This window comes from Xenopus tropicalis, chromosome 6 (assembly GCF_000004195.4).
Source record: "Xenopus tropicalis strain Nigerian chromosome 6, UCB_Xtro_10.0, whole genome shotgun sequence".
In the NCBI taxonomy this organism is placed as follows: domain Eukaryota; kingdom Metazoa; phylum Chordata; class Amphibia; order Anura; family Pipidae; genus Xenopus; species Xenopus tropicalis.
In genome coordinates this window covers 78,938,434-78,965,101 of record NC_030682.2, presented here as the reverse complement: position 1 = coordinate 78,965,101, position 26,668 = coordinate 78,938,434, and the positions used below count along the sequence as shown (strand labels likewise).

Here is a 26,668-nt window from a genome sequence, read left to right as displayed (position 1 = left end):
ACTGCCTTTGGGAAGCTTGTGCAAGCGCAGTAGAGTGAAAAGCCTTTTTCACTCTACTACTAATGTACCGGCCCCAGGATTCCAAAGATAGATGAGGAAAGGAAGAGGATCGCTTGGTTGCATGAACCCCAGGCTGGTGCAGTTTTCAGCTAACAGGAGCACCAGCCTGGGGTATCAGGTAAGTGATTACAATCACTGGGGGGCTGCCTAATATTTGGCACCCCCCCCAGTGATTGTAACTTTCCTTCTACTTAAGAGACAGTTGTTTAAAATCATTATTGTCTCAAGACCCTGAAAAAATAATAAAAGTAAAGAAAGAAAAAATCTTTAAATTATTTAAGGCCATTCTTATTTCAGTTTCAGACTGATTTAAGAAACTAAAATAGACCAGTACATAATTATACAGTCTCCCTATGAAGTAAGCCTTTCATAGCAATGTTATTCTGCATAATGCAGATTCATAGAGCAGACTGCTCTTGTGTTATAGGGCAATGCAAGGAAGGAAATGGAAATGCTTTTTTAATGTATTTATGAAGGTACCATGGCAGTGACACAGAACATGTATATTAAATTACATACATTTCCATATTTGTATGGAAAGGTAGTGAGACTATCTATTTATATAGTATAATTATACAAGGACCCTCTGCCAAATCATGTTTTCAGGGTATCATATTTTAGTTTTTATTCCTGGGCTTGTCTTTCTCTCTTGCCATACTCAAATACTGCTAATGGTATTTAAAAAATAATACCAAGGGACATCTTAAAGGGAACCTGTCACGCTAAGAAATAATTCCAAATTCTTTTCTATTGTGTTTGTCAAGCAAAATAAACTTCACTTACACTCTATAAATAATATAAACTTTGTATCCTTCAGTCTTGAAATTGCACAACCACAGCAGCAGGCATGGTGCCATTTTGTAGACACTGTTATTAAAGGAGCAGTTCAGTTTAAAAATGAAACTGGGTAAAATAGATAGACTGCGCAAAGTGGATGTCTAACATAATAGCCAGAACACTACTTCCTCCTTTACAGCTCTCTAAGCTGTTAGGAGTCAGTATCCAATCAGTGACTTGACAGGGTGGCCATATAGTTTGCTTTTGAATCTAACCTGCATGCTTACAAACTAACCAAACATTTTGTTCCATGTGGCACCCCCTAAAGTCCCTGACTAACTAAGAGGTTAGAGAGCTGAAAGCAGGAAGTGGTATTCTGGCTATTATGTAAGACATCTGTCCACTCCAGCCTTTATCGATTACATTTTTACCTAACTAACTATATTAGAAATATTTTTTATTTTACTCAGTTTCATTTTCACACTGAACTGTTCCATGCACTGGCTACAGAATTAGATGGTGAGGATGGAGGGGGGAATGTGAGTGCTGAATGAAAAGTGAAAGTAATTGTCTGCCCCGCCTCTATGTCTAAGACATAAGGGTGGGAAAGGCAATATTTGATTGACATCTGGGATTTTTAAATGCCTTTATAATGGGTATAGATGTGTTAATACAAAAGGAATTAGGGTTTCATATTTAATTTGAATATTATTCATTTTAATTTGTAATTATTACTGCAGAAAACTAATTCTGGCAGGCAAACCACAGCAGTTAGCCTGTGAGTTAACAAGCACTGGTTTATGTTACACCCAGGTTTTAGTTAATAAGCACTGGTTAATGCTTCACCCTGGTTTTGTAAGTGGCCCACAAATCATATCATATCATATCTCATTGCTATGAATCTTCAGCAAAAACCCATCCTGCCGAAGAAAGCTCTTGAGATATCATATCTTCTGTATTTTTCATTACATGGAATCCTACCAATTCTACTCAGAAATGGTAATATTTGCTTACTGTACACATTCTTTCACAAGAAATATCTTGGGATGATCACCATTTGGAAGTCATTTAATATGTAGCAATAGTCTCTGCCAGACAGTCTGTAGCAGCAAAAATGTATTTGCCAACAAATACAGTTCCATTATGAAGATCAAGTTTGCTTCCAGCTTACATTGGTCAAGGGCAAATGTAGCATTTTTGTTCAGAAGTGGTGTTACACATTTTTACTTCTTTATAATTTTAATGTATAAACACCACAGTCTTAAAGGAGACATATTGGATAAATGGAAATATACCCGAATTTTGTAGGCAATTATGAATAATATATGGTGCTGGTATAAAATATATATATGGTACTTTGGTATAAAAATTAATCCTATCTGTAAAAATGCCCCCTTTATTTTAGCTCCCTATAGATTCTATCAGTTGTCTGTCCGTGTTTCAAATGAAGGGAAGGCGTGTCCTAACAGTCCCTGTCAGAATCAAAGCAAGAGGGGGATAGCGAATCACAGCCTTGCACTCACACAAACAAAGACAGGCTTCAGTTTCCTATCAGATCAGCCTAGCTGCTGATTGGTTCCTATCCTACAGTGCTGTTTACTGAGAGCTGCTGGCTCCCCTGCACATGCAGAGAATTCAGCCAGCAGGAAGTGGAAGGGATGGGTGGGACTAGTGGGGTTTTGGTGGAATTTCTCAATAAATCAGTCTGAAACACAAGTTTTTAAGCACAATCCTTCTATATTTAGAGGAGTATAATTCACTGGTAGATTCTTAAATTTTATATATGCCTCCTTTAAGAGATAGAGAGATGTGCCCATACATCTGCCTTATATTGGACTAACTTAGCAGCCTCTATAGTTGCTTGCCATTACCAGATGCAATAAAATATAGGCAAGCACACCAACATTGTACTGTGCAAACAGTGTGTGGCATGCACAATGTATAGGGGGTTTACATTTTCCTTCCTCAGGTGCAGATCCACAATGTTTATGGGGGCTCTCACCTTCCTTCCTCAGGTACAGAGAAACTGCAGCACAAGCCAGTAAGTGCAAATACATTTGTTTTTAAACATTTACAGTTACCAGGCCTTCTCCTTTGAGAGACATACATTTTGTACATACAGATTGTTCTAGCAGTAGCATAATGATATCCTTATGGTACTAGAACAACATTGCTTTTATAATTGATAGGTACAGACACACACACCTGAACCTAATGCCACTATAGATCTGACAAAGTATACTGGTCCAGTAAAGGATAGAGCACACAACCCTTTCTAATGAGATCTATACTGAGAGAGAAGCAACTGCCATTGTGAGTAAATACAGATAAGGAAAGATTCTAACCAGTAGCAATTTAATTATTTATGTTTTACACATACAGAGTAACCTTGAAAGGGAAGCGGAGAGGTGGCATATGGTCGTATGTGATGGGAAGTGAAAAACACAGTAGCTTCTAAAGGATAACATACCACCACCCCTGAAGAGTTTTGTGACCCTTACATAAGCAATTTTTGGCCTTGTACTTTTATATAGTCACTGTACTCCTTGGTGCCTTCTTATAGCCTAATACATTACAGTAGGGGGTAAATTATCTTCTCTATATTAATCATTACACAGAATAAACTGTAACAGTCACCACTCCACTGAAAGGTATGACAAAGGCATTCTTTTCTTAGCACAGACCAGTAATTTAGTGCTGGGGTTATTTTGTACAAATATTCCTTTCTAATATGGTAAACAACACATGCAATTGTCCTTTAAAGACACATAAAGCGCAGCAAAAGTTTGGAATTTATATCGCTTGTTGCTAGGGTCCAAATTACCTTAGCAACAAAGCGGTGGTGTATGTAGTACATTGCTATATGAACAGGAGAGCCCTGAAAAGAAAAGTGAAAAAAAAAAAGTAACAATAACAATAAAATTGTAGCCTCACATAAAAACTGTTTGTAGGTTTTTCGGGGTCAGTGAACCCCATCTGAAGACTGGAAAGAGTCAGAAGGCAAATCATTTTAAAAGCTATAAAAAATAACAAATGAAGACTAATTGAAAAGTTGCTAAGAACAGGCCATTTTGTAACATACTAAAAGCTAATTTGAATATGAACTACCCTTTTAAGAAAAACTGATGCTGTATTTCATTATTTTAAGCGAATGACTGCAAGCTGTTTTAGTGTCTGCAATGGCTTTGATGATTAAGAATAAGCAAGAACACTTGCAGATTATAATTGATACAGTTGTACCATTGTTGCTGCAAGTCATTTCTACAGCAGTTGCCTGATGTTGAGGACGTGTTCCAACAACTAATGATGTTCAGCAACATCCTCTCAGGCTTCAGTACCTCAGCTGAAAACATCAGAAAATAATATTTCTTCACAAACTGAAAATTCAAGTCATATGAGTCATTTTGTTTTGCAAATGTATGCAGACAATATCTATGCATATTTAGGCTAATGCCAGACGTGGCGTTTTTACGCTGCATATTTTCTAATTCTCTCGGCGGCTGAAAAACACACAATATCATCATCCGTTGAAATAATTTAAACAGTCTCGATGAAAAACACACTATGGGGCACATTTACTAATCGACGAACGTCCGAAAAGCGTCCAAATGCGTTTTTTTCGCAATGATCTGTATTTTGCGATTTTTTCGTAAATTGTCGTGACTTTTTCGTAGCCGTTACGACTTTTTCGTAAATTGTCGCAACTTTTTCGTAGCGTTACGACTTGCGCGAATTGTCGCGACTTTTTCGTAGCCGTCGCGCCGAGTACGAAAGTTTCGTATTCATTCAAGCTTTAGTATCGTGACTTTCCTTGGGCCAGGTTGGAGCTGCAGAGGGCCATTGAGTCCTATGGGAGGCTTCCAAAATCATGCAAAGTCTGAAAGTTTTGCCTGCCGTTTACGAGCGCTCAATACAAAAAAGTTGCAACAATATATGAGCAAATCGTAGCGGCTACGAAAAAGTCGCGACAATTTACGAAAAAGTCGTAACGGCCACGAAAAAATCACAAAAAATACGAAAAAGTCACAAAATGTTCGTTTCCAATCCAAATTTTTACATTTATATCTGTTATCTTAAATTCCTTTTCATAACATATGATTAAGTGTAATTTTTAGTGCCTTGGTTGATAAATTACCAGCAAAGAAGCAACTTCAATTAAAAGCAATGCTTTATCTTATATCCCTATATATATATATATATATATATATATATATATAAACCCAAGTATGTGGCTGTAAAGTCCACAATCACAAGTTAAAAAAAAATATGTCCAAAAAGGTTTAAACTACATATGTTACCTTAAAGCAGTGCTGTCCAACTGGCGGCCCGCGGGCCGCGAGCGACCCCCCTCTGTGTGGCCCCCACCTGTCTGGCTGCTTTGATGGCTTACTCTTGTGTAAGCTTTAAATGGTATCAGTACTGTGATTAACTGCCCCCCCTGCATGGTTCTCAACTCAGATTCAGGCTGTAATCAGGCTGTATTGTTTAAATGCCCTGTGTTGTTCACACCTTTTAATCTCTGCATTGTTCACCCCCTGCAGTGTTCACACCTCAGGCTCATGCTGTAATCACCCCCATTGTTCCCCTGTTCACACCTCAGGAGCAGTAGAAACCCACAAATAATCCCTGCATACTACAAAAAGAACATATACTGAGGGGGTACTGCAATTAAATGTTTTTTAATATATAGTTATTGTGCAGACTGTTGGAGCAGTGCCAGCATTGTGTCACTGTAGGCTGCATGTGTGTGCCATACACACAGGCAGCATAGGGCAAGCAGAGTATGGCACACACAGGCAGGGTAGGGAAGGCAGAGTATGGCACACACAGGCAGAGTAGGGCAGGCAGAGTACGGCACACACAGGCCAAGTTTGGCACAAACCAGCCAAGAATGGCACACACAGTGAAAGTATGGCACGCAGGCAGGGTAGGGCAGGCAGAGTATTGGCACACACAGTGAAAGTATGGCACGCAGGCAGGGTAGGGCAGGCAGAGTATGGCACACACAGGCAGGGTAGGGAAGGCAGAGTATGGCACACACAAAGGCAGGGTAGGGTAGGCAGAGTATGGCACACAGGCAGGGTGGGTAGGGCAGGCAGAGTATGGCAGGTTTTTGCTGTACTACAACCATTAATATGGGTATGGTCATGTGATAACATGGGTGTGGTTTCAAGTGGGTGCAGTTTCAAAAAGGGGAGTGGTCAAAACTGGCTTCCATTATCGGCCCTCCACCACGTAAGTCGGAAAAATTCCGGCCCTCGGTACAACAGAAGTTGGACAGCACTGCCTTAAAGGAACAGTAACGCCAAATAATGAAAGTGTATCAAAGTAATTAAAATATAATGTACTGTTGCCCTGGACAGGTGAAAGGTGTGTGTTTGCTTCAGGAACACTACTATAGTTTATATGAATAAGCTGCTGTGTAGCCATGGACAGGGCCAGATTTATCTTCAGGGCGCCCCAAGGCCGCCCTCGTTGGTCGCCCCGCCCCGCCCCCTGTGCGCATGCGCGAACGCGCGACACACCCCCGTGCGCAGGTGCGAGTGCGCATGCGCAAACCTTTAAACTCCCATACGGAGCAGTGGGGAGAGGTCCCGACTGCTCCGTATGGGAGCCAAATTTAAAAATTTTGTTGCGGCGGGGCGGCATGCCGCCCCTAAATTTCTGCCGCCCTAGGCCCGGGCCTTTGTGACAAATGACAAATCCGGGCCTGGCATGGAGGCAGCCATTCAAGCTGGAAAAAAGAAGAAAAAGCACAGGTTACATAACAAATGAGCTGCAAAAATTCCCATTGTATTTTACAGAGCTTATCTGCTACGTAACCCGTGCCTTTCCTCCTTTTTTCAAGCTTGAATGGCTGCCCCAATGGCTTATGTATATAAACTATAGCAGTGTTTCTAAAGCAAAGCAAAATGTTTTTTTACCAGAGCAGGCCAAAGTTGCATTATAGTTTAATTACTTTAAAACACTTTCATTTTTTTGGTGTTACTGTTCCTTTAAGCGATGGTGACGCAACAAAATAAGTAGCTGCTACTTGCATTGGCTTTAAATCAGTATAATTTTTTCTAAGACCATAAGGAAACAGTGAAATATTCATCTTGATTTTAAACCTTTAATACATACTGCACTGTATAAAATAGTAAGTAATACAATTCAGTGAAATTTAGCAAATATAATGAAAACATTGTCAACATGTTAGAATTAACTAGATCCTAGGTATGACAAGGACAAGTCATTTTTTCCTGTGCATATCAAAACTCCCGCCAGTAGGCCTAGGGGAAAAGACTGCAGTTTAGGGTTACCAGATAACGTGAAAATTCAGGGACATGTATAAAAAATCCAGCTAGCAGTTTATATTAAATGCAATCTGAGCTGCCCTGTAACATGTATTTTTTAGACATGTTCCTGATTTTTAAGTGATCTGTTTACTCCTGTGTACAGTGGTTTTGAACCAAATTAGCTGTACAGCATGTAACATTATACACAAAAAAGTCAGATAATTTGACATATACATATGTGAATGTTAAAAAACTCATTTTTTAAATAATAATAAACGTAGCTATTAAACTGACATTGAATGATTACTTAACACTGCAAATATAAATGGCATACATCATACACAAAATCAATATTAAATTCTCTCACCTCTAGACTAATACACAGTGGGCTCATTTTTACAAAAACAAGCTCACAGCTTTATGTAAATACCAGACACAGTCTGGCAGAAAACTGTAAATTTTTTTCTAATAAGAATTTGGCATGAAATTACACATAGACCATAAAAATGGATTTGTTCTTTCTCCAGTTGCTGGAGCATGATTGCAGGTTTATAAATAACAACAATATTGCTATACTAAAAAGGCTTAAACACACAGCCTTCCTACTTTTCTATTATTTTTCTCCTTTATTAATAACATGAACACTCAAAGCATAATTTTTGCTGGCCGGTGGCAACCATATCAGAAATGTCCAATATGTCTGTTATGTTGGTTCTGTGACTATGTAGAAAAGTCTCCGAAAATTTAGAAGAAGAAAAAGAATTAACCATTATAAATCTGATGGAAGACCTCACTGCTGGTATATAGTGGGCCCCAAGTGCTCAGGGCTCAGCATTCCTTGAGAAAGCAGTAACACATTTTTAAAATGCTCACGTTGATAAGTGGACATGTCAAAAGGTAATTTTATTTTTTTAGTACAAAATTACTTTTTTCCTGTTGCTTCATTTAACTAAGGAAAGTTAAATATACAGCACCCTGACAAAATGCCTGGAATCTCTGTGTATGCCATTGCCCTGTGTCTGAGGCCTCTGGCACATGTAATGTTTCATTCCTTACATATTTCAGCCAGCAGGGAAATGCCCCATATGTGTATGTGCCATCTGTTAATTAAAAGAATGAAAACTGGTGACAGGCAGTTTGTTACGTGTTTTGTGCCCAGCAGTTTCCAAGCACTGTGCACCTTTCTGACTTGATAGCCAGCACTCACAGTTTATATATAATTGGGAATGCGCATTCCATTCTTCGGTATGTGCCTGTACTAACACAGGCGCATGTAAGCCCCGAATGCAGGTGGTGCACAGCATGTAGAACGCAAAGGAACACATCGTAGGAAAATGCATTAAGGTACACTCATGAGAAAAAGCCCTAATGCACTGACTGACTAATGTATGCTGCATAGTTTCTTATAGAAAGTCAAGGGGTCTCACAAAAGCGCGTTTTCACCTATTCTTACTAGAAAGATGGAGACATCAGGATTGCAGTAATATTATAAAATAGTCACTTTTGTGTGGGCATGTTATGTGCATTCACACCACCCACAAATGCAAACAGGTGTAAAGAATGAACAAGTCCTATTTTTTTGCTTTTATTTACTGCCTCATCCAATTATGTAGACTTTTAATCTAATTAATGCTTCAGCCATAAAATTATGATGCTTCTAAACTTCACAACCCTGCCTGTCTACACATTCCTGCTTTTGTTTCAAAATATTCTAAAGGGAGCTCAACCCCTGGGATTTTCGAACTTTCGTTAGGCTAATGCCACACATGGCTGTTTCTTTGCCTACATTTAAATAGTCAATCCCCTCAGAATAGAAACACAAGGCATTTTGCACCCTGAAATCTGCTATATGTGTCTGCACACAGTGCTTGTAAGTGCGTATACATCCAGGGGAAGATGACAGCAAACATTTTATTAAAAACTTCAGTAGGCAGCTCCAAAAAACTCATTCTGCATTAATAAATAAGCAACTTAACAAGCAACTGACATAAGTGAAATGTACTATGCACAATAAGGGAATAATAGCATTGTTACTCAAAATTGCATTGAAAAACTGGACCTTCAATACATTTTAAAAGGAAAGTTCAATAAAGGATGAGAAAACAAAACCGCAGTACCTTCAAATATGTGATTTTATGAAGGTCATCACCCCATTTGTAGGTTGTTAATGTTTGCATCCCTTACATAGTAAGTTACGTTGAAAAAAGACATACGTCCATCACATTCAACCATAATGCCTATATATAACCTGCCTAACTGCTAGTTGATCCAGAGGATGGCAAAAAAACCCCATCTGAAGCCTCTCTAATTTGCCGCAGAGGGGGAAAAATTCCTTCCGACTCCAAGATGGCAATTGGACCAGTACCTGGATCAACTAAGAGCTATCTCCCATAACCCTGTATTTCCTCACTTGCTAAGAATCCATCCAGACCCTTCTTAAAGTTATATAATGTATCTTCTATTATATTTTTTGTATTGTTCACCTTTCACTGCATAAAGTGGCTTTGTGATGATCAACATTCATACAGGCAAACCTAAAAAAAGACTGCATGAAACTTGTGCTTGAGACTCTTCAGTTGTATCACAAAGGTGCAAAGTGAGAAATTAGCACATTTTTTACGCATGCAATAATTATTTTTCACACAGGTGACAATTCTTGGTTGCGCTGCCAGGACCAGTTTAGATAAGAAATGTGGAAACTGATAATTGTTTCTCATAGGTTTATACCATACAGCAGTGCTGTCCAACTGGCGGCCCACGGCCCCCCTCTGTGTGGTCCCCCACCTGTCTAGCTGCTGTGACTGCTTACCTTTGTGTAAACTTTAAATGGTATCATTACTGAGATTAACTGGCCCCCTGCATTGTTGACACCTCAGATTCAGGCTGTAAGGGTGTGTCATAATATGACATAATATAATTCTTTGACATATGAATGAAGGATGATATCCCTGAAGTGAGCACCAAACATTTGGGTTTTTGCTGCACTACCACCATTAATGTGTGTATGGTCTTAAAAGCTCTTGTGATAACATGGGTGTAGTTTGAAGTGGGTGTGGTTTAAAAAGCAGAGTGGTCAAAACAGGCTTCCATTATCGGCCCTCCACAATGTAGGCCAGAAAAATTCCGGCCCTCAGTACCACAGAAGTTGGACAGCACTGCCATACAACATGGCCAGAATGACAAACAATTAAACAAAATGGAGTTGCAAGAATTATCTCTCAGAATTATGTTTAGTGCATATGTGTGACAAAGCAACATGTTCTTCTTTCAACCATTCATCACAGTAAAAGCCTGGTAAGCCATTGCTTTGATGGTTCAAGAAAAGACACCTGTTAGTGGTTTCCAACTTCTCGATCTCTTGGAATGAGCTAAAACCTCTTGTCTAATAAATCAATTTCCTTAAACTAAAATTCAGAACAGAAAGAATCTTGGCTGTTCCTTGCTACACAGTAAGAAATGCTTTCCACATATTCAGGGTATGAAGAATATCACACAATTACAATATCCAAGTCAAAATAATGCTGTTATTTCTTGCCTAAGTTCTTTCATTCTAGTTCAGTTTTGTTTAAATCTAACCTACCATTCTGGGGGTATAGTTTTCTTTTAAGGGGTGTATTTATTAACACTGGAGAAAAACATCAGCGGTCATGTTGCCCATAGCAATCAGATATTTGCTTTTGTTTTCTGACTTGTAGGTGACTTTTTAATCTAATTGCTATGCAACATTACCAGTGATGCTTGTCTCCAGTGTTAACAAATAATCCCCTTAGTCCAAAACTAGAACATGCAAATGTCTTTCACGTAGCTATACCCATTATGGCCATCTTAGCCAAAACTCTTCATTATATATGAGCAAACATGCTTGCCACCTTACCAATATTTTACTAAATTACACTATTTTTTTCTTTAAAAGTGTCAAACCTATCCACAAATTGAATCATCACTGCTGTTCTTCCTTTTGCCATACCTGATAAAATATTGTGCAGTTAGACCTACTTATGGTGGGCTGTCAACTCAGAAACCACACCTATTGGAACCCCTGCATTATTATGCAACATTAATGCATTACAGCATGGAAAGGGTTATAACAAAATAAAGGTGGCCATACATACACTATAAGATCCGTTCACTTGGCGAGGTTGCCAAACGTGCAGATCTTCTCCTGATATGCCCACCTATGGGTGGGCAAAATCGGGCTAATTCGATCGTTTGGCCCTAGAGCCAATACACCTAGAGCCAATACAATTTTTTGATTGAGATCTGGCCAGATGGTGGTTGGGGAGGCCCATCATTAGTGCCCATACACAGGCAGATAAGCTGCCGATATTGGCAGCTAAAATCAGCCCCTGTATGGCCACCTTTAGAGAATATTTTATACATGTATATACACTCTTTGTTTATGTGAAATGCACTTTAATAAAACAGTACCCCCTACTGGAACATTTAAGGATATTATAATTTGCTAAGGAATTCTATGACCATATGAAGGCTGAAGGCTAAGTGCTCTTTACAGGTCATGGAATTCTAAGCACTCCTCAAATTTTACAACAGGGCCTACATTATTTTTTAAAATACAGAAATTTATGTAAGTCATTTGGCACAAATTACATCACTGAGTACCAATTATAACTGATGACATCACTAAACACCATTTATAAGGATATACATTACATCATAGTCATATTTTTTGTGTATTGTGTAAATATATATTATTTGCATATAAGGTCACTTTTCTAGTGAGCACGCATAGGCAAATGTAATCATTGCTTAAACTGTTTTTCTATAATTTAAAGGACTGGCAAAAAATGAATTCAAAATTTGACATGACTGAATCATTTCAATGATTACGAAAAGCACAGAAAAACATTTAGAACTGTCAGCTTGGTTGGGAACAGCATTTTCTAAGTACATGGTACAGGGTGGGCATGTCCATGACAGCCAGGGCAGCTTTAAATGATTCATTTTAAATGTTGTAGTTTATGAATAGCTTTATACAATCCCTTTTTGCTTCAGGCATTTGAAGCACACATGTTTTTGCCATCTGCAGATACTCTATTTACTTGTTACTGAAAAATCCCTGTACTATCTGTGGATCTTGGAGACCTACATGGAAGGCTCAGATAATGAATGTTTTAAAAACCTGAAAACAATTCAAAGAACATAGGTAGTGAATTCAAATCCCTGCTCATTAAATCAACTCTATCAATGCACTCCGATTCCCAATATTTCAGCCCAGCTTCAACTCCAAAAGTATCTTTTCTATATTAGGGAAGCAAAGTAATAATATGAACAGCAGAATCATTGTATTGCTAATTGAATTTATTTATATATATATATATATATATATATATATATATATATATACACACAAACCGGATTCCAAAAAGTTGGGACATTAAACAAATTGTGAATAAAAACTGAACACAATGATGTGGAGGTGCTAACTTCTAATATTTTATTCAGAATAGAACATAAATCACGGAACAAAAGTTTAAACTGAGAAAATGTACCATTTTAAGGGAAAAATATGTTGATTCAGAATTTCATGGTGTCAACAAATACCAAAACAGTTGGGACAAGTAGCAAGAAGAGGCTGGAAAAAATAAATTTGAGCATAACGAAGAGCTGGAAGACCAAATAACACTAATTAGGTCAATTGGCAACATGATTTGGTATAAAAAGAGCTTCTCAGAGTTGCAGTGTCTCTCAGAAGCCAAGATGGGTAGAGGATCACCAATTCCCACAATGTTGCGCAGAAAGATAGTGGAGCAATATCAGAAAGGTGTTACCCAGCGAAAAATTGCAAAGATTTTGCATCTATCATCATCAACTGTGCATAACATCATCCGAAGATTCAGAGAATAAGGGAACAATCTCTGTGTGTAAGGGTCAAGGCCGTAAAACCATACTGGATGCCCGTGATCTCCGGGCCCTTAAACGACACTGCACCACAAACAGGAATGCTACTGTAAAGGAAATCACAGAATGGGCTCAGGAATACTTCCAGAAACCAGTGAACACAATCCACCGTGCCATCCGCCGTTGCCAGCTGAAACTCTACAGTGCAAAGAAGAAGCCATTTCTAAGCAAGATCCACAAGCTCAGGCGTTTTCACTGGGCCAGGGATCATTTAAAATTGAGTGTGGCAAAATGGAAGACTGTTCTGTGGTCAGACGAGTCACGATTCGAAGTTCTTTTTGGAAATCTGGGACGCCATGTCATCCGGACCAAAGAGGACAAGGAACCCAAGTTGTTATCACCGCTCAGTTCAGAAGCCTGCATCTCTGATGGAATGGGGTTGCATGACTGCGTGTGGCATGGGCAGCTTGCATGTCTGGAAAGGCGGTATCAATGCAAAAAAATATATTCAGGTTCTAGAACAACATATGCTCCCATCCAGACGTCATCTCTTTCAGGGAAGACCCTGCATTTTTCAACAAGATAATGCCAGACCACATTCTGCATCAATCACAACATCATGGCTGCGTAGGAGAAGGATCCGGGTACTGAAATGGCCAGTCTGCAGTCCAGATCTTTCACCTATAGAGAACATTTGGCGCATCATAAAGAGGAAGGTGCGACAAAGAAGGCCCAAGACGATTGAACAGTTAGAGGCCTGTATTAGACAAGAATGGGAGAGCATTCCTATTCCTAAACTTGAGAAACTGGTCTCCTCGGTCCCCAGACGTCTGTTGAAGGTTGTAAGAAGAAGGGGAGATGCCACACAGTGGTGAAAATGGCCTTGTCCCAACTTTTTTGGTATTTGTGGACACCATGAAATTCTGAATCAACATATTTTTCCCTTAAAATGGTACATTTTCTCAGTTTAAACTTTTGTTCCGTGATTTATGTTCTATTCTGAATAAAATATTAGAAGTTCGAACCTCCACATCATTGCATTCAGTTTTTATTCACAATTTGTTTAGCGTCCCAACTTTTTTGGAATCCAGGTTGTATATATATATATATATATATATATAGCATACAGATATGCATACAAAGTAGCCAATAAACCAATAACCGATAAAAAAGATTTTGTTTTAAAACAAAAAGTAGACTCTCCCTCTGACTGCAGGATGAGAATATTTAGGATGACATAATCATATGTGACTAGGGGCAGAGCTAGGATTGCCATATTTATCGGCCTAGCCAGTAATACAACTGGCAAGGCCAGGACAGGTATTACAAATTTACCAGAAATGTAAATGCTTGTAAATTTGTAATACACTAAATTTGAGCTCCTGGCCCATGCCAGATTCACCCTAATATTACCTTTTTCCTCCCTGATCCACCCATAACCCAGCCTCTGTCCGACTACATGTGATTTTCTCGCCCACTTTCGTCATAAATCCTTCTACTTACGTCACAAGATCCCTCTTTACTCCACAATCAACCCCATTGTGGAGTGATGGTCACAGCAAGAAACTATATTCTCTTAGACTGTAAGCTCTCATGAGCAGAGCCCTATACGATGGCACTATATAAACAATAATGAAAATAATTATTCCCTAGTACTAAAACAATATATACTTCATCTTGCAGCCATACTAGTCTAGGAATTCTGCTACTGCTGCCCAAAACACATATTTCTTCTTTTCTTACCAATACACCAGAATTCCAAAATTTGAGCATAATAAATACATATTAAACTGTTGAAAATAATGTTTCTGTGATTAAAAACAAGCAAACCCTGATAAAATGATGGACATTTATTAAGTTGTAAAGAAAGGGATTTAGGTTTTCTCAGAAAACACCAATCTCTAGAAAGTGCCAACTACTTAAAAGGCAGACAGTGTATCTGGGCCTGGGAATGAAAAAGACAGGAATCTTTAATGAGCACTTCATTATAGCTGAGGTTTACACAAACAAAAGAATTGCAGTTTGCTTACTCCAACATTTCCTCTTCCATCTATGGTGTTGACATGAAAATGTAATATAAAAAAGTTTTTAACATCTTATGAACCACATAACTCTTCTACAGGATGTTAATTATATTATGTGGATGGCTTTACCTTGCACTGCCAGTGAATTCCATTCACTTGAATATGAAGTTGCCCTGCATTAGCATAGGTGTTTTTGGGAAATAATTAGTTCCAAAAGGCCCATAATGTCTACCCATTTATGTGAAGAAGAAGCAATATGGAGTTCCTTGGTTTGGCTGCTTCCTCTTACTGTGTCATACTCCACAGATATGCTTATTCCCAATATTTACATTTCTACACACATTTATACAACATAAAAAATTTGCTCACTAACAGACATACTGTATTAGGTGTACTGTACAAAGTAAACATGAATCATGTAAATGCAATATTTTATTGCATAGGTTTTTATACCTTCTTAACTGACATCATAGGAAAAATATATTTTAAGAAATAATCACACACAAGAAGACCACCCAGAGCTACTGGCATATATAGGTATACATTAGCAGAAGGATTATGAGCAAACAAGACCCAAAGCTGTCTGATATAACTTTATGGCTATAAAGCAAAACTTTGTTAAAGCCAGCATATCACATGCTACAACTCTGGGAGCATTAGAAATGAAGTATATACAGTATCTGCAGTTGATCCTGTTAGCCCTGGAGCAGCAGGGTCAGAGGAGGGGCTGCATGACCTAGCCCAGCATCACGAGCGGGAGATAGTGTAGATTTAAACGAAAGGGGGAGTATAAATTAACATTTTGGCACCCCAAGTGATTTAGGCTTTCCTTCTACTTTAAAAGATTATGCACTTTTCCAACACTGAAAATGAGCAGGGGGCAGGTTATGTGATGTCAGTGGGAAGGGTGGTGACATTTAGGGAGTAGACTTGTGAAATCAGGGGTGGGGCTATGACATGACTGTTGGTGATTGGCTAGCTGCCACATTATTTAGTGCAGAGTCCTGTTCAGTTTATTCATATTTGAAACTCCAGGCAGTCAGTTTTGAACTGAACAGCCTTTGTGAAGACTGGGCTGTGCAGTTGAAAACCAGGCCATCTGGTTTTAAACTGGACAGGTGGCAAGCCTATTAAAGATTCCTGAAGCATATTCTAGTTTGGCAAGTTTCTTGAACCTCTGGGTTTTGCTTAAATTAAAACATAGAAGGGCCAGCACATAAACATGTCAAACATTTTTATGCTGAAAATGTGTAGCTCTGTTCTAACTAACAATCTAACTAATAATCTATGACTGGCCTGCCCATGATTTAATAACCATGTGTAAAGAGCCTGTTATTCGCACAATGTACAGTTAAGAGAAATTTGACGCAAGAAACACAATGAGGAAAGTGTAGGGTAAATAGGTCTGCATGCAAGTGGTGAAAGAGCCTACAAGGACTGGAAAACAACAGTGCCAAGCATGAAAAGTGTCACTGCAGTGAAACAAAAGAGAATCTGAGAGAGTAATAAGAACTGATAAGTGTGCCAGGTGACAGATAAAGCCTCCAGACTCTGACTGCGGAGACTTAGTCCCTCCCTTCCTACCATGCCCCAATCGATACACTCAAGAAACACGCTGACACCGTTGAGTGGGGTGGAGTTCGGCCACAGCTTTATTATATAATACATCATCGATAGTCCTTGCCATGTATTTCACCTTTACCAAACATTTAACAAAACTGCATAGCGGTTTTATAACCCGAATGCCAGCCACTGCGAATGCAGTGGGCATGTTGAAGACATCAAATAACACCACTGATTAAATGGCCAAGGACTATCACCTGCCATTGGCTGTGACAAATATTTCCACTTTTTTTTTTATTTCATACCATAAGAAAAAACAGTACTTTATTGAACTTCATATACGTACCTAACCAAACCTAACTGTCGTAAAACAAGAGTGCCTGAAACAGGGAGGAAGGAGGGAAATGCATCTACGGACAAGCCAGGAAGAGGGATGGTGAGCGCGGCTCTGGGAATGCCGGGAAGAGGAGGGATGAACAAGGCGACTGTTTTCGCAGGAAAACAGCTGGGTGAGTTAACCCTATTGTGCCCAGAGGGAATTAGGCAGTTAGTTGGCTCCACAGTCCCTCCGCACTTTCATTAATCATTTCAGCACTTCTAAAAATGTAAGCTCTTGAGCTTTGCACTACTTCATGGGTGCCACTATAGGTCTTTCTAATTTACTGATCACAAATTGTAGTTATTAATCTTGGCTAATTCATCAGATAATGTCCTAAAATCTGCATGTGAACCAAATTGAAATTACATATTCTGTGGGATGCAAGCCATATGTAATCCTTATAACTATGCTATGTTTACCTTAGCCAACACATAAACTCTAAATTTATGCAGAGAGTATCCAACTGTTGGCTAATTAAATAATCAGGGCCATGCACCAGTTAAGAACATTGCTGTTTTTCAAGCAGCAACAATTGATTACTTCCAGTTACTAGATCTACCATGGAATGTGAAGTCTTCTCATTCAGAGGCAGTGATTGGGCCAGGCCTAGGATTGTGGGCAGAACAGGCAGCTAGGGTCAAGCCTGCAAGTTTGATGCTTAAATAAAAGCAGGTGCAAACAATTACAGCTAAAGGCCCTACTTTCTAATCCAGCAGGTATGTTAACTGTAACCATACAGACAGATATATGCATTTGATTGCTTTAAAAAAATATGCTTGCCATGCTTTTAGAAATGTGCCCATTTATGCCTAGGTTCTATAACAAAATGTACTTCTATTTGCATTAAGAAGGGCATATTTAAAGAAATAAACCCAAAACTAAAAGCATTAGCTGGATTAAATGGTATTGTTTTCTTTATAGTGAATGGATATAGTACATAATACGTATACAATTGTATGGGATATACTATCTGAAATGCTTGGGGCCTACATTAGACTAATATGGGGCACAATTTCTTAATTCTACTAAAAAACATTTAATCATAAAAAGTCCAAATAGGGTTGTTTTGTCATCAACACAGATTTATGCTTATTTAGGTAACATCAAGTGCAAGGAACTGTCTCATGATCACAGAGAATAAGCAAATCAGTCAAACATGAAGAACTGTTTGTTTAAACAGAGCACTATAAGCAATGATATTCCCATATTTCTGAGTTTCCTGGAAAAGAGGTCTCCAGATAATGAATAACTTACCTGTACAAGCAAACACTGCTTGGGACCTAGAGTTTCCAGATAAGGTGTCTTTCTGCAATTTGGATCTCTATACTTTAAGTCTACTAAAAAACATTTAAATATTAAATTAAACCCAAAAAGTATTCATTATATCTTAGTTGGGATAAAGTACAAGGTACTGCTGTATTACTACAGAGAAAAAGGAAATCATTTCAAAAAAATTTGAATTACCTAATTTAAATGGAGTCTATGGAAGTTGGCGATATACTACACTATAGTATGCATAAAGTTTAAAACGTAACTTCATAACACTACAGTCCGGAGCCAATTATGTCCACATTTCTCTCTCTCCCCCCTCCTAAAAATGCTTGCCGTCAGTAAGGAGAAATTGCATTGGTAGCATTTACACAAAGCAGCTGGAAATAATTTGCTTGGCCCTCCTTCTCTAGGGGGTTTTCTCTGTCATTGCCTGGAAGGAATGCAGTCCGAGTGTGTGCAGTATATGAAAGAATTGTGGGATGCAGAATCACCTCTGGAACATTTTTCTGATTGTTTTTTACTTTTTTGAGCTGTTGACCTGAGCTATTCTTCTCCTAGTTTGGAATTATAGGAAAATTACTTATGAAGTACATATTGCTGCTGTATAAATGAGTACTCTTAATACTTTCTTGACAAAAGGTGAATAAGGCAAAAAAAATACCTTGGTGTTTTTCCAGCCACTAAGTCAAGTTAATCTGTGGAAAACACCATCTGCTTTGGGATGAAGAGGATATAAAGTAAGCAAACCATCTGTAAAGGGCACATTTGTTAATCATAAGTCAACAATCGAATCTTGAGAGGGTTCCCTAATATGCATACTTGAGACAGTAAAGGAGGATTGAGTAAACCTGAAAAGACAGGATAAAGAATAATGCATATATACAGTACTGCTATAAAGTACCCACTAGAAAATTAAATCAGTTTGTTCCTTTCTGAAGGCATGTACCTATGAGCATTTGGTGCTGTAGTTGCTTAGCCATGCGTTCTGAAGTGTTTCACGGGGTTCAGCTGAAGAGTACTAAAATGTGCTACTTGGGCAAAAAGGTGAAAAGCTTGCTTCTAGTACTGTATATCAGCACATAGCATTTACTGGCCAGCTGTCTGAAAGAAAAAACATTTGATTGGTTGTTTTATTCTACTTGGGAAAACTGTGCTTTTTAATAAGTTAAATGGCTCTATATCCAAGGGGACAGTGATAAATGCTGAATTTGAAACAGCTCTTTATGTTCAGCGATGAAATTCATTGTCATGAATACATAGAAATCAATATCTACAAACAGCACCAGGAGGTTAAAATCATGGATCACATTTAAATATATCACTACAGTATACCTCCTACATTTGAATTTTTAAATGAGGGACCATTTAGACCATGGCCCTATTATCTGCCAATTTTCTCGTAAATCCGGAGCCATTTTCACATCTGCGAATTGGTATTGTCCTGAGGAGCTTTATCATAAACCCATAACCAAAACTATTAGTAGTGGAAATACTGGAAAATTCCAGTCCAAAGAAAACCCTAATTAGCTATAGTATTTCCAGGCTGAAAAGAGTTAACAATGGTCCTATCAAGCCTTTCCAATTGAAGTGAATAGGAAAAGAAAGGGGTGCTTTTGGGTGCTAGTCAGAAGGTTGAAATATGTCAGTGAAATGGACATCTGAGGGTCTATTTATGACTGAGCACCAGATCCGGCACTCAGTGATTAGTTGCTGTGTTAGAATGTGCAGCTAGCCCTCTCCTTACAGACTGCCGCTGCCAACTCACCTCAGTACTGTGGTTACTAAGAAGCTGCACATCTTAGCAACTGACACAGAAAATGATTACAGTGGGACTGACTACTCATATTAAATGTAGATAGCACTTCAACAGAAGTCAATGGAGGTGATTGCTTCAAATCTAATATTCCCTGTGAGTAGTGAGGCCAAAGGAAACAAACGTTACTCTTTTCCCTGATATAGTGGAACCTGACATTTCTACAATGCGGTACTCTGAGAGTATGAAAAATAGAGAATATTTATGAAAATAACAGAAGACCTGATTCATAAATTGATACCTATAGATTGAATATTATTGTATGTATTTTTTATATCTTCTTTCTTCCAAATAAGGACTGAACTATGCAACACCTTCAATGATTGGAGATAAAAGGGAGATTTCATATACACTAACAAGGACTACAGCTTGCCAACTCCCTGGCCTACCAGAAGAAGAAGACAATAGACAATGGACATGCTAAAACAGAAAAGGCCTGTTATAGTAAAGTATATATGACAACTAATTTATGTATTAAGTCTGAGTACAGTTGACAAAGCAAAATTATATCAGAAATCAGAACTATTTGTCACCTTCACAGTTGTCTAAATTTATTTTCAAGTTAAAACACACTGACAGCTTCCAGTTTAAACACTGAAACATGCCAGTATCACTTTGAATGCCTTTCTCTATTCAAGATTTATTATGAATCGTGTATAGAAAGCAATTTGTTGTTTAGGTTTAGTGTTTCTTAACAGTCATCTGATGTTGACACACATACTTTTGATACTCAGTTCTCTCAAATGTATATTAAAATTAATCCTGTTTGTGATTTGTGAATGCTCCCCCTAGTGACCTAAGTGTATAAGTGACTAGCCTGTCTATGTTTGTCCAACACTGAAAATGGAACATTGCTTTACTAGCATCAGCCTCTGTGAATAACCCACAGAGGCCATATTAATCCTTTTACATAGTAGAAAAGAGACTGCAAAGTTGGAGATCCAGGTCACAATGAAACATGCTAATTGTGTCTCAGTAGCCTATAAACTGAATTGTGCACATTGTATTCAGTACCAGGCAAAACTAAGTTAATCCCCAGGTAGGAAATATATCAAAGGAATATATGTAATTCCTTCTGATCTGAAGTGGATTATAATATAAACTTCCTATTTAAATATATAAACCCCTTTACAGCAAAGGATCTTAGAAACATGTGACTTTTTTTCTGAAAGCAAAACTACAGTTATGATACAAACATCTTTATTATGAGAGGTTTCTAGATTCTGTAACATTTTTTAGTACACATACAAAGGTTTTAAAGGCTTGAAAGTGTAAAGGCAAAAAAATGAACAATTCAATGAATATTACAAATTATTCTTCCACGCTGGCAAGTTATTTAACCACAGCACTCCTATAAGTCATGGATCCAACCTTTTATACCAGTTAGCCACATTTAAATGGAAAGTTTTGGAGGGCAACACAAGCATGAAAAATGTTCCTGGAGGTGCCAATGAGAGCAATAGTTGACTATTTGCTAGCCTTTATGTTGATTGGAAGCCTACAGAAGGCTCTGTTTGGCAATTACACTGGGTTAATACGCAATCAAAGCTTGCCTCCTAACCGAAATTTAAAAATAAGCACCTGCTTTGCATGTTGATCACATGTTGCTCACAAGCCAATGGTTGGGGATCACTGCTATAAGGGCTCTCCTGATTTAAGGTTTTTAAATTCAGAGAGAACAGCTTTGTTCTCTCCTGTTTTCAGGAATCCAGTCTGTTTTGCTACACTATAAGGCAGGGATCCCCAACCTTTCTTACTCACAGTGAAATGTAAAGAGACTTAGGCCGCCTCTATGCACACTATCAGCTTAGAGGGGGCTTTATGTGGTAGTACATCTTGTTTTTATTCAACCAAAACTTGCCACCAAGTCAGGAATTAAAAAATGGGGGCACTGAGCGCAACATCAAAGGGGTTGGTGAGCAACATGTTGCTCATGAGCCACTGGTTGGGGATCACTGCTCTACGGGGTGTATTTTTTAACATTGGAGATGATCATCACCGGTGATGTCGCAATAGCATATTGGTTGCTATGGGCAACATCACCAGTGATTTTTGTCTCAAATGTAAATAAATATGCCCCTAACTAAAGGTCCCCATACACGCTGAGATCCGCACCTGATATCCCCACCTACATGTGGGCGATATCGGGGAGCGTGTAGTTAAAAAAAAAATTATTCGATCGTTTGGCCCTGGCGGCAAGGGGCACTCGGTTCGGGGACCGGAATTTTCTTACCTGGCCGATCGAGATCTGATACCGGCAGCTTACAATCTGCCTGTGTATGGGGACCTTAACTCCTTTCAATCTTTTCATGGATCTCCCTGTTTTGTGCGCCATGATCAGGCTCCTCCTTGGTCTTTCATACTTTCCAGATATGCACTAAGATTCCCAGTATGGTATAGGCACTTGTCCTGCCCCCTGTCCAACTAGACCACACTTACATCATTGTATCGGTATTTAAATACTTACTGTGGCAATTCTGGTGCAAGCAGACTGTTGGTCATCCCAACACCTCTGTAGAGAGTATGGTGGGGACTATGGTTAGTGAGCTGACCAAACATCACATTCCAATGCAATGATATCAGAGCATAATTTAGCCGCCCATATTTTACTTGCTGTTGGCTTGCATGCCAGTTATATATGGACTCCATTGGGCTCCATTTAGGTAACATTGTGCTTATTCCAGCCTTGTTAGGAGCTTTAACTTTGTTATTAGACTTTGTTCTTACGTGGGATTTGGAGTTTTCCAGACATGACAAGTTTACTGTGTTGAATTTCACTCTTTCAGACCACCGTGAGAAACAAATTCTTCAGGATGTTAATATTTTTGCTTCTCTATAACCTCCTTCAGACAAACAAAGGTAAAGACTTTTCCTAGTACTGAGACTGTTTGTGCCCAATTGTCCAGTTTTTCATCAGGACTTTGGCCAGTGGACTGGGGTGGAGAGGAATTTTGTTTATATAGTAAATAAGGAATTATTAGCCATACATAACCATATGTAAATACCCTTCAAAAATACCATTTTGATTTAGTTATAAGCCTTGGATTATAATTATCATCATTTTATATTTTGAGATATTTGTAAACATGCCTAGATGTCACAACCATTAGAGTGTAGTAAAGGAACCTTGCTCAGATCTTATGTGTACCTAATGCAGAGATATCTTTGGAAAAATAGTAGTAGGTTGGACAAAAGAAAAATTAGCCAAGTGTCATAAAGCTTTTTTGAAAATATTAGGTGCTGAACAATTATCACAATTCTGTGTACAATTAATTGTACAGTGGAGAGGTGGCATGAGAGTTGAGGGAAATAAGAGTTGAACAATTTATTGCAAAGACAATTGAAATCCCACAGGTAAACAACAAAACATACAGAATCCGCCCCATAGATTTGAATATTTATTGACTGGAATCACGGGTGCACCCAATTCCATGTGAGTGGGGGGCGAGTTGGTTGATGTCTGCTAGTACTACAGGTATGGGATCCTTTATCCGGAAACCCATTATCCAGAAAGTTCCGAATAATTTTAATTTTATAAAATGATTTACATTTTCTCTGTAATAGTAAAACAGAACCTTGTACTTGATCCTAACTAAGATATAATCAATCCTTATTGAGGCAAAACAAGCCTATTGGGTTTGTTCAATATTGAAATGATTTTTAGCAGACTTAAGTTATGGAGATCCAAATTACAGAACGATCCCCAGCTCCCGAGCATTCTGGATAACAGGTCCCATACCTGTACTATTAGCTGCCCTAGGCAAACCCCCTTGCCCACCCCCACTTCTACTTGTGCCTCTTGCATGCGCCTCTGATATCTACATTAATAAATACTACCCTTATTGACCTATTGTTAAAGGAACAGTAACACCAAAAAATGAAAGTATGAAAAAGTAATTACAATATAATTTACTGTTGCCCTGCACTGGTGTAACTGGTGTGTTTGCCTCTGGAAGAGTTTATATAAACAAAGCTGCTGTGTAACCATGGGGGCAGCCATCAAGGAAGAAAAGGCACAGGTTACTTAGCAGATAACAGATAAAACCCCTATTATATTCTACAGAGCTTATCTGTTATTTGGTATATACCCTGTGCCTTTTCTCCTTTCTTCCAGCCTAAGGGCGAAGACACACATGGCATGTTGTGGCGACTAAACCCTGCAGCACAAATGGGGTAGGATTAGTCACAGCGACTTGTATAGTAACCTATGGGCAACCATTAATTAAGGAGTTTTTCTTCACAGTCTTTCACATTAAAATCTTCATATGCTATGGGGTATATATAGCATGATAAATTAAGAGCAATATGACAATTAAAGAACAACAACAAAGGTAATAAAGGTTTGATTCTTTGAGCATGTACTAGCCTTTTAGAACAATGGAGACATTCTGCAATGGCTTTGTGTTCTGATTTCTAGCTGATTATCACATTTTCCTGTTTGAATTCCACCCTTCCTACAGCCTGTACATGCACACATATCACATTATAGCATATAACTCTGCAGTCTTTTCTCTCAACAGTCGTACTCTGGGCAAGACAAAGCTTTGAGCAGAACATTAATACACCACAGTGAAGTATGGGGATAGGCACAGTCACTGGGCCAGCAGGAGACAGCTCATTTCCTGTCACACAGCCTGTTACAATGTGACAATCTATCTCTAACCCTCATGATTGATAACATACATTCTGTGGCTAAATGAGCAGTAAGTTAATACAGCAGCACCTGTGGTTGAACTTGTGTATATGTAGAACCAAATGAAATCACCCATTTTGACTTAATTTGGTTCTGTAAAAAAAAGAAGAAAAAAAAAAGAACTAAAGCAAACAAAATAAACAAAATATAAAGTTGTGTAGTCCATACAGTATGTTACTGGGGATTTCAGCATTGGGCAGTTTATTACTATCCAATATGTAATTAGTATATATATCTTACCAAGATGCTAGTCTGATCTTGGCATGCATATGTATAAATAAGAGACAATGAGACATAGGTGTATGCCTAGAGAGAATGTGGCTTCCATAGAATGAGGCACTATAATTGGCACAGTCTTTGGTCCCTCCCATTCGGGATGCCTGTGCATATAGTTCTGTGGGACCCCAGGGAAGATCTATCTGCACCTAATCAGACCAATGCACACTCACATTCCTGCTGAGGAAAAGAAGAAACTTCTGCACAGGGCTAAAACTGTTAATCGCTGCCAGGGACTTTAGCGCCCTCATAGCACATACCTAAAGTAACACTCTTATTTATGTGTCCGTTTAACCCCATGTTTGCTTGCCTGCACAATGTTTTGTGCTTTTTCTGCAGTACCGTCCACTTATCTCCGTTTCTTATACCTATACCATCTAGCCCTGCATATTATTATCCCCCTCTCTACCTGGCTTCCAACCACACTTACTATCCCTGCTAAATTAGCATGCTGTATCCCAAGAGTTGCTGAATCTCTCCATTTTATAAGATCATAGGTAATGTTTAACTCTTTCACGGTAGCCCCCTCCCCATTGCAGACCCCAGTGGCACTGGTAATATCCATTAACACAAAGTGGGGGGATCCCTGTCGGTAGCAGCCCCAACTCACCCTCACTGCCGTATTTGCCATTGTTCGCTCCCATCCTGGTGACTTCATGCTCTCATCATCCCCAAACCACCGATAATTCCCACAAGTCCGGCAGCCACAGATCCCCCGAGTAGGTCCCCCTTTATTTCAGTTACACAGGAGCCATAAAGCAGTAAGCTGCTGTTCTGCAGGGCAACATTGGATACTAAGCAACACTTCAAAATCCCAGTTGGCAGAGAACAGCCACTTCACATCCACAGAGCCGTCAAATTATAATCCACAATTGGTTGGCGGGTGTCACATCCATGAATGATCCCTGCAATTACAGCAACACTGGGGATAGCACGCTTAGATCCATGTGCTACTTTCCTTTATGCACAGGAATTGACTTCCCTAAGGATGAGCTGGGGATGCGAGAAATAACGGGAGCGCAAACACACACAGTACATCCCTTTCCTACTCACTGAGGAACTCTGCCTGCCCCTGCTGGAGCCTTACCGTACCCTCTGAACAAATGTAGGAGGATCACAGGTCCCAGCTTTTCCTTTTCTCCTCCCACAGCTAGCGTCAAGCCCAGTTCCTCCCTTTTCATTACCTCACTCTCTAGGAACCAGAAGGAGAATGTCTGTCATGGGCGTCCACAAATAGGGGAGTTTCTGACTGTACTGGATCCGCAGGCTGGGAGAGGCAGGCAAATAAAGCATACAGAACAGCTATAGAGGTTACTGTTCGGTTAAAATGCCTTTCACTGCAAGCAGCAGCTTCCAGTGTAGCCATTCTGTGAAGGTGAATCCCCAGCCTCAGATGATACAATGTATTAAAGTTTCCAGCCTGAGCTGCAGAGAAAGAAGCTTAGATAAACAGGGCGCATAACAAAAACTCCTGCATTTTCTTTAACAAAACTGTACAGTCTCAGTCCCAAGATGCCTGAGTATGGTTTTATGTCACTGCTTCTTATGGGAGTCTTTGCTGTTTTTCCTTGATCCCGACATATCTGCACTCCCTAGTTCCTCTGATACATGTTTTAATCTTGCTCTGCTCCTATGCAAAAAAGAATTGAGCTTTCTAGCCTAACCAGTAACTGA

At 38.9% G+C, this 26,668-nt stretch overlaps 1 protein-coding gene across 1 annotated transcript in view; it reads right to left on the bottom strand.

Moving 5' to 3' along the window:
• The window catches only part of fbxl7 (F-box and leucine-rich repeat protein 7), a 137,272-nt gene extending 111,109 nt beyond the window's left edge, over positions 1-26,163 (bottom strand). Inside the window, exon 1 of the mRNA XM_002933123.5 lies at positions 25,605-26,163. Within this exon, the coding sequence (XP_002933169.1) occupies positions 25,605-25,638 (34 nt within the window). The 5' untranslated portion in view covers positions 25,639-26,163. The remainder of the gene's footprint in view (positions 1-25,604) is intronic.
• Positions 26,164-26,668: the final 505 nt, after the last annotated feature.